Here is a 7,824-nt window from a genome sequence, read left to right as displayed (position 1 = left end):
TTGACTCAATGAATGGTTTGAGTCATGAAGACACCTCCCAACCAGACATGGCTGGTTTTTGGCAGTTTCACGCCACATGCCTAACTGGGAAAATCACTAGAGCACCTGACTACAAATCAAAACTTTTCACACATCATCACTGAGAATTCAGTATGGAGTGTATTTCACCAAACCACCTGCATGAAAATGCTCCTGGTAACAATATCAAAATATTTACATTGTAAAAGTGAGAAACTTACAGTAGAAGTGAATGGGGCCAATCCGTACATGTTAAAATATTCACTATGTCAACAGTTTACTAATCTTTACTAATCATATAACTTACTAATCTTTTCTACGTGAAGTTATATCCAATTTGACAAATTCTGTCGAATGATCCTAACCTGCATTAAACCCGCAATAGTCCTTAAATCTGGCTTAAGTATATTTACCAAAAATAAATTGCTTGACAATAAATAAGCAGACTATTCTTCACTATTTCTAACACAGATTTGTCATTGTTTACCTCACTATCACTACTATTGTCTGCCAGAAAAATGCCAAAGAAAACTGTGTCAGCCACTGAGTTTCCAGTCACAACTGGTTTTCGGCAAGTGTGTAAAAACCCTTATTGGGTAATGTCACTTTTCAAACAAGAGAATGCTTGAATAGAAAACAATAATCACTACAACCAAATTTCCAAAAATGTAATTCGAGAATAAAAAAATGGGGTCTTTAGTGCCGTTGTATAAGCTACTTAATTAAATAGAAGTGAGTTGGCAGTGTAGAACTGACCTGACGTTAAATATTTTATGCTCATAAAAGCATCTTAACCCATTAACGGTTTAGCACCAATATATGGTATATTATCAGTGTATAAAGGCTGCTTCAAATACAGGATAAGCTTGTGAGAAAAACAAATGAATCAAGGGAAATAAATTATTCATGGAGGATTTCCATGTCTACAGAGAAATGTGACATGACCACAGCTCTGTTTGTTCTTTGAGGTGTAAAGGATGTTTTTTTTTTTCTCTCATGAATGTTTCATGTTCTATCTCACAACACAGGTCCCCTGATTCATTATTCAATGAACTGGACAGGTGATGTGTGTTGTCACATGTGCTTTAGGTAAACTAAATTTGTCTCTTATTGCCTGTTACAAAAGGATTTTCCAAGTTCATAATTTAGACTTTAGTTAGAATTACTTAACAACACGTCACATAACTTAACAACATACATACAGTATACTGTAACTGCTCAACGTAAGTTACTTGCTGTGAATTTGTTCCCATGCTTACTATAAAGGTGAAAGGCAAAGCACTTGGCAACTGCATGAATATGCATATTATCATGCTAGTAATACACTGCAAGATAGACTTTGTACATTTATGCAGATAAAAACATTTCAAAAAGCATCAGTTTATGAATAATCCTTTGGTCTGTATGGTCCTGTTGAGTATTGCCTTATTCTTCAAGTCTGAAACATGTCCATATTCTTGACAGACTTGGCGACAGAATGTATCACAAGAAATTTGCTAGAAGGAGTTATTTAGGGAAAGTAACATATAATCTATGTATGAAAAATAAATAAACCACAGCTGATGTTAGTGCAGTCGCAGCTCTGGAGCTGTGTAGGTGAAGTCTTTAAAATCGTCCTGGTGGAAAGGGAAAAGACTGTCTTCAATGGGTGTAAGACAGGGCTCCTCTTGAGTGAAGTCAGGGTCAAAATTGTTCACATCCTCAATAGAATCCTACAAAACAAAACAAAAATGTTATTTATCACTAATATTCACACTTTTAAAATTAATCGGTTATCGGTTCTTTCATGTCAAGTCTACTGATGAACAAAGACTCTATAAAGAATAGAAATTCAACAACAGTATTTCAAAGTAATGGTAATAAAAGATAATCTAGGAAATAATAACAATAATATATAGATATGTAATATATATCTGTCAGTGTCTATTGACAATACACGCAGCTTAAAACAGAAGTGATGATGTAGGCTTACTATTCGAGGTGTGAAAGGTGGTGTGATCTCTCGTCTGTTCAGCTTCTCCCAGTCCAGTCCTGTGAAGAACGGGTGTGCAGTGATGGCCTCTTCTCCTCCATCTCTATCCATGCAGCCCAACCGACAAGCTGGGTCTCTGGTGAGTAACTGTGTAGAGAGCAAACAGAAATCTTCATCATCTAGCTTTCGAACACAGCGCTTGAAAAGTGCAATTGTGCTGTATTCCTACACAGGGGAAGTAGGGGAAGTCGTGGCCTAATGGTTAGAGAGTCGGACTCGTAACCCAAAGGTTGCGGGTTCGAGTCTCGTACCGGCAGGGATTGTAGGTGGGGGGAGTGAATGTACAGCGCTCTCTCCCACCTTCAACACCATGACTGAGGTGCGCAGAGCACTAATTCCAAGTATGGGTCACCATACTTGGCCACATGTCACGTCACTTCTTCACTTCTAAATGCCACTTGGTTGTTCTAATGCAAGAACATGACTTTATTTAAACCAAATACTTTTGGGGGCAACTTTGTCTTATACAGGTCAACTAGAAGTGATATTTTTATGAAGAATCAGAAGTGATATTTTTATGAAGAATCACTGGAAAAATACAACTTTGTCTTTTTACACTTCCACAATAGTCTTTGTCATACCGGTTTAGAAAGTTTACTGCCCACAATACTGCACAGATCACTGACTTAAGCCCTTGGAAAGGAGACAGAGTTATTAGGGATTTTACTCCACTAATGCGAGAAGACCTGTACTCAGTCACATGATGTTAATCCTTCTACCATGACACAGCTCTTTAACCCTTCACGGGGCACAATGGGGCTTATGTAATGAGACACAGAGGACAGGGACGGTCTGTGATACTGACATCTTGGGTCTTTTGAGGGATGAAACAGCAACAATGGCAGGTCTAACCACAGACTGTGCTCTCCGCAGCATATTAGCCTCATGTTTAATGGTGCTTACATAGGAACAGCTGGCCAAAACCCTCAAAACAGCCTCTCAGCCACATTAGCCAAGAAACATGTTCACTTGGAGCTCTTAAATGAAGCCAGTTTTGAGTTTTTTTTCTGGCGAGAAAAGGAATCAGACCTTGTTGAAGACCAGTACAGAGTCTTGTTTCAGCATGAAGGCCTTGAGTAGTTTTGATATAAACGTTTTGGCAATGAGTGATAACAGAAGAGGAAGAGAGTTGTTTAATGAGATGTCACTGCCAGGAAAGTCACAGATTTCCCAACATAGCTGCCTGAGATGTAAGTCAATACACTGGGGTTGTGTCCTTAGAGTAAAAGTAAAGATATTTGTCCAGTAAAAGTCAGACAAATGTACTTGTTGTGCAAAACAATGGATTTCACTCAAGTGGTGTCTGTGAATGCGTTTACATTTGAAGTCGAGCTACAAGGCTTTTTTTTGTGTAATTAAGCTACAGACTTCATTGCTATAATTAGCATAATTGCCAAACAGTCCTGGTCCTTAGAGTTTCACACACAGTTAATGACGTGTAGTCATAAACAAGGAGATGAGGAGATTATTTTATTTCTGTGGAGACAGAATGTAGAATATATAATTAAATATTTGAAGTTAAACACATGATTGATTAAATACCTCTGTCTTTCAGCCATATGCCAACTGTAGTCATATTAACGTGTAATCATGCTGAATAAAGCGGAGTTACAATCACATTATTTAAGTCTGCTAGCCGACTTCTCAAAAACCAAACTGGTGCAATTTCAAGACCATTTATAGAGACAGACTGTTTTAGTCTGACTGAAATTAAACTTTTAAAGCACATGTAAACAACCTTTGTGTTTAATCAGTCTGATTTTTTTTACTGAAGATCTAGACTTACTCCTCTAAGGATGTCCTCTGCCTCATTGCTGAGCCAGGATGAATAAATGACTTCATCTTTGAGGATGCACTCAAACAGCTCGTCCTCAGTCTCTGCTTCAAATGGAGCATGACCCGACAGCATCTCATAAAGCAGCACCCCCAGAGCCCACCAGTCCACTGATACACCATACAGCTCCTCCAGGATGATCTGAGAGAGAGACAGCATAAACCATCTATACAGGAAGAAAAAAAAAAACACCCACACCCACACACACACACACACACCATCTTCTTTTAAAGCTTCCTTTAGTGATGCTCACCTCAGGTGCAATGTAATCTGGAGTCCCACAGAAGGTACTAGTTAGTTTTCCATCACGTATATCCTCTTTGCACATGCCAAAATCTGCCAGTTTGCAGTGGCCATCTCTGTCCAGGAGAATATTGTCCAGTTTAAGGTCCCTTTGATAGAAGAAGAAAACAGGATGACATTATTACCATGCTGTACAAAATGTACCATTCTACATAATCTACTATTTGAAATAAAATTTAAGTATAAGTTGAAGCTTTAAAATACAAAAGCACGTAACAAAATTACTAAAACTTAAACTATAAATAAATTTAAAACTGGCAATATAAAAAAAAGCTAATTCAAAATACTATAATGGTATTAACACAGGGTGTACCCTTCAAGTAAAAGGTAATAACATATTTTCCTTACACCTTGAATACATGAGAGTGTACAAATCTTATTTTCAAAAAGGTTTTTAAATATATTTTATTTAAATATATTATACCCAAGGAGGGTATAATAATAATAAAAAATAAATAAATAAATACAAAAATGTTTGACTAATAGGGTAAGATGGCATACTAAATTTATTGCAGTATTCCAGTGTATTGCATAGATGGGTATAACATTTGAGTAATTAATAAGCCAAATACAAGTCATCCTGATCACACATCCTCATAAACCACATAAACATGCACACACATACACACACACACACACACACACACCTGTTTACTGTACAAACACAAAATTTTGACATTGATAATGATAAGACATGTTTCTTAAGCAGCAAATCAGAATATTAGACTGGATCATGTGACACTGAAGACTGGAGTAATGATGCTGAAAATTCAGCTTTGCCTCCACAGGAATAAATTACATTTTAAAATATTTGTGTCTTCTCATTTCATCTCAAACTATTTATACAAAGGTTATTCTTGTTTCATGAATCAAGTAATGGGCACAAATGGAAAAGAGGGAGAAAGACAAGAAAATCAAAAAGATCTCTTAACTTCCTGTACTTTATGACTAATGAACAAGAGCAGAGACATGCGGAGTCTCTCGCTCACAGTGTCGGAGAATTGGCACTGGCAAAAATAACAGCGTGGCAGACTCACCAGCCTAGCCATCAGTCACAGCCCAAATCTGCAGCTGAAGAACTGGCAGAAATATTTCAGGCCCTGTAAAAATGGACAAGTCTGTCTTCTGCCCAACCGTCAGTGACGTAACCGCATAGCCTACTTTCTTCTCTATGTAAAACAACCTCTTCTCTATTTTGCAATGTTGCAAGAAAAGTCTTCAAGCACCAACTATTCTGATAAATAATTAAATGGTTTATCAATTAAAGGCATAGTTCACCAAAAATTTTTAATTTGCTGATAATTTACTCGCCCTCAGGCCATCTAAGAATTAGATGAATTTGTTTTTTCATTGGAACAGATTTTAAAAAATGTAGCTTTACATCACAAGCTCACCAGTGAATCCTCAGCAGTGAATGTGTGCCGTGTCAGAATGAGAGTCCAAACAGCTGATAAAAAACATCAAAATAATCCACAAGTAATAGACTTCAGTCTATCAATTAACTTCTGGCTCAAATACAAGCCCATAATTCATAATAACACTTCTTCCAGTGAAAAAGTTCATCACCTGTTGTCCGCTCACATAAAAATCTACTGATATAATTGTTCAGAAAAGTTTTGGACTGTTTTTGTTTATAAGTAGTGCTTGATCTGTGCATATTTCTCTCCTGATTCAAATGACATTACTTTTTTACTGGAGAATGCTATGTTAATATGGATAGAGGACTCTCGAAATGGATTTGTTTATTATAAACATACAGCTTTTTTTACTTCACAATTTAAAAAGATAATTGATGGACTGGAGTCATGTGGATTACTAATATATTTTTATCAGCTGTTTGGACTCTCAATCTGACGGCACCCATTCACTGCAAAGGATCCACTTGTGAGCAAGTGATGTAATGCTAAATTTCTCCAAGTCTGTTGTGATGAAGAAACAAACTCATTTACATCTTGGATGGCCTGAGGGTGAGTACATTTTTAATACATTTTCATTTTTGTGTGAACTAATCCTTTAATTAAAAAAAATGAAAACAATAATAGAAAGAGCTTCATTTCTGACGCCCTTTTGGAAACCAGATGTAATTTAGCAACAGTGGAACAGTTTGAGAGGTCAATAAACACTTTGCATTTGCAGTTTCTCCAAGCCTCTGGGTAGAACCTGCTGAAATGAGACTAAAACACTAAAGTCATTAATGGACTCCTCGTTTCCGTCATGCACTGTCCAATCGTTTTGAATGAACCCGGTATAGCCCAGTCCTCAGATTAGAGCAAAGCCAGATTACACGGCATTACAGCACCGTCTATAGGATCGAGGGTAAGTAAGGTAAAGTGGAGAGGAACAGCCTGATGACTCAGAGGTCAACGAATCGTTGGACTGCTGGAATATAAAAGAGCTGTGTTACAGGTGGTCCTGCAAAATCCATGTTGAAATGTTGTAATGGTCATGATGAAAATCATTTTTAATATTTATTTGGAATAATCTCTGTGCATATAATACTATACTGCACTTTGTAACAAACAAAGTCATGTGATAAATCAGAGCAGTGTACAGGCCGCTCTCTCTCTCTCCCTCCCTCACGCTCGCTGTTTCCCTAACAGCTTATGTAAAAATAGATCGATTGCATGCTGGGCAGGGCCATGACACCAGCTCAGGTCCTCACTCAAAATGTACCCACAGTCCTCTTACACTACAATACTGCCATCTTCCCCAGGACTCTTTATCATTCTCCCCATAAGTTTCAAGGGTCAAGCAGAGTTCGCCAGCATTCCCGAAAAGTTCCCACAGGGAAGCTCGTAAATGTCACAAGCCTCATTTAAATGAGAAAGCAGTTTGTCAGATGTGTTTATATTTGGGCTTGGCTCTATTACAGGGGTGATCAGAAAGCTTACTCTGGTAGGCAAAGGTCGTGTGATTACAGCCAGGAAGAGCGCAATGTCCCGGCCGGGAAAAGGAAGACTAAGCCAGGGGTGGAGACTGTCTGTAAATTCTGACTAAGTGTGTCAGGACATGCGCAGACAAGATTTCACAGGCTGAACACATGCATGTCAAAGCAAACAACTGAGGGCAGTGGCATTGGCATGTGAACATCTGGAGTTTTTTCAGATGAACATTATGAAATTCAAATACACTTTCTATTTAAAAAGGGAATTAAATATTTTGTACATTATACCTGTGAGGAAAGATAAGCTACTTCCACAGCTAGCTCAAAAATAATTTAATATGACAGGAGATGTGTGATGTTAAAATGGTCCATAGTATTCCTCACCTGTAAATGATGCCTTTGGAGTGAAGGAACATGAGGGCCGAAATGATCTCTGCGGCATAAAACCGTGCTCGTGGCTCATCAAAACGCCTGCACTTCTGGATGTGGAACATGAGGTCCCCACCATTCACAAACTCCATGACAAAGAATAACCGCTCCTGAGAAATGAATAGCACAGGTTAAGCATACACATGGAAAAATAACATGTAAAAACATGTTATAAAAGTATAAAGGAGTCAAATATGAGGCAATATATTCTTTTACATCTTCCAACATTATTAAATCTGTAACAAGTACAGCATCTGAACTTGTTTACTAAAACACAGTGATGCTATTAATGTATAAACAAATTACTATAAATAAATATATATA

The 7,824-nt window shown here is 37.5% G+C and overlaps 1 protein-coding gene across 2 annotated transcripts in view; it reads right to left on the bottom strand.

Moving 5' to 3' along the window:
• Window positions 1–988: 988 nt before the first annotated feature.
• Window positions 989–7,824, bottom strand: part of LOC107701491 (protein kinase C eta type-like) — a 16,731-nt gene continuing 9,895 nt past the window's right edge. For both annotated transcript variants that reach the window (XM_016503508.1, XM_016503507.1), the window contains 5 exons: window positions 7,456–7,610; window positions 4,138–4,276; window positions 3,837–4,025; window positions 1,991–2,137; window positions 989–1,730 (listed from right to left, as the gene is read on the bottom strand). In XM_016503508.1, coding sequence (XP_016358994.1) covers window positions 1,584–1,730; window positions 1,991–2,137; window positions 3,837–4,025; window positions 4,138–4,276; window positions 7,456–7,610 — 777 coding nt within the window. In that variant the 3' untranslated portion in view covers window positions 989–1,583. The remainder of the gene's footprint in view (window positions 1,731–1,990; window positions 2,138–3,836; window positions 4,026–4,137; window positions 4,277–7,455; window positions 7,611–7,824) is intronic.

This window comes from Sinocyclocheilus anshuiensis, unplaced genomic scaffold, assembly GCF_001515605.1.
Source record: "Sinocyclocheilus anshuiensis isolate Anshui unplaced genomic scaffold, SAMN03320099.WGS_v1.1 scaffold1051, whole genome shotgun sequence".
NCBI lineage: Eukaryota > Metazoa > Chordata > Actinopteri > Cypriniformes > Cyprinidae > Sinocyclocheilus > Sinocyclocheilus anshuiensis.
Note: the sequence above shows the minus strand (reverse complement) of the source record. Positions and strands in the feature narration are given on the sequence as shown.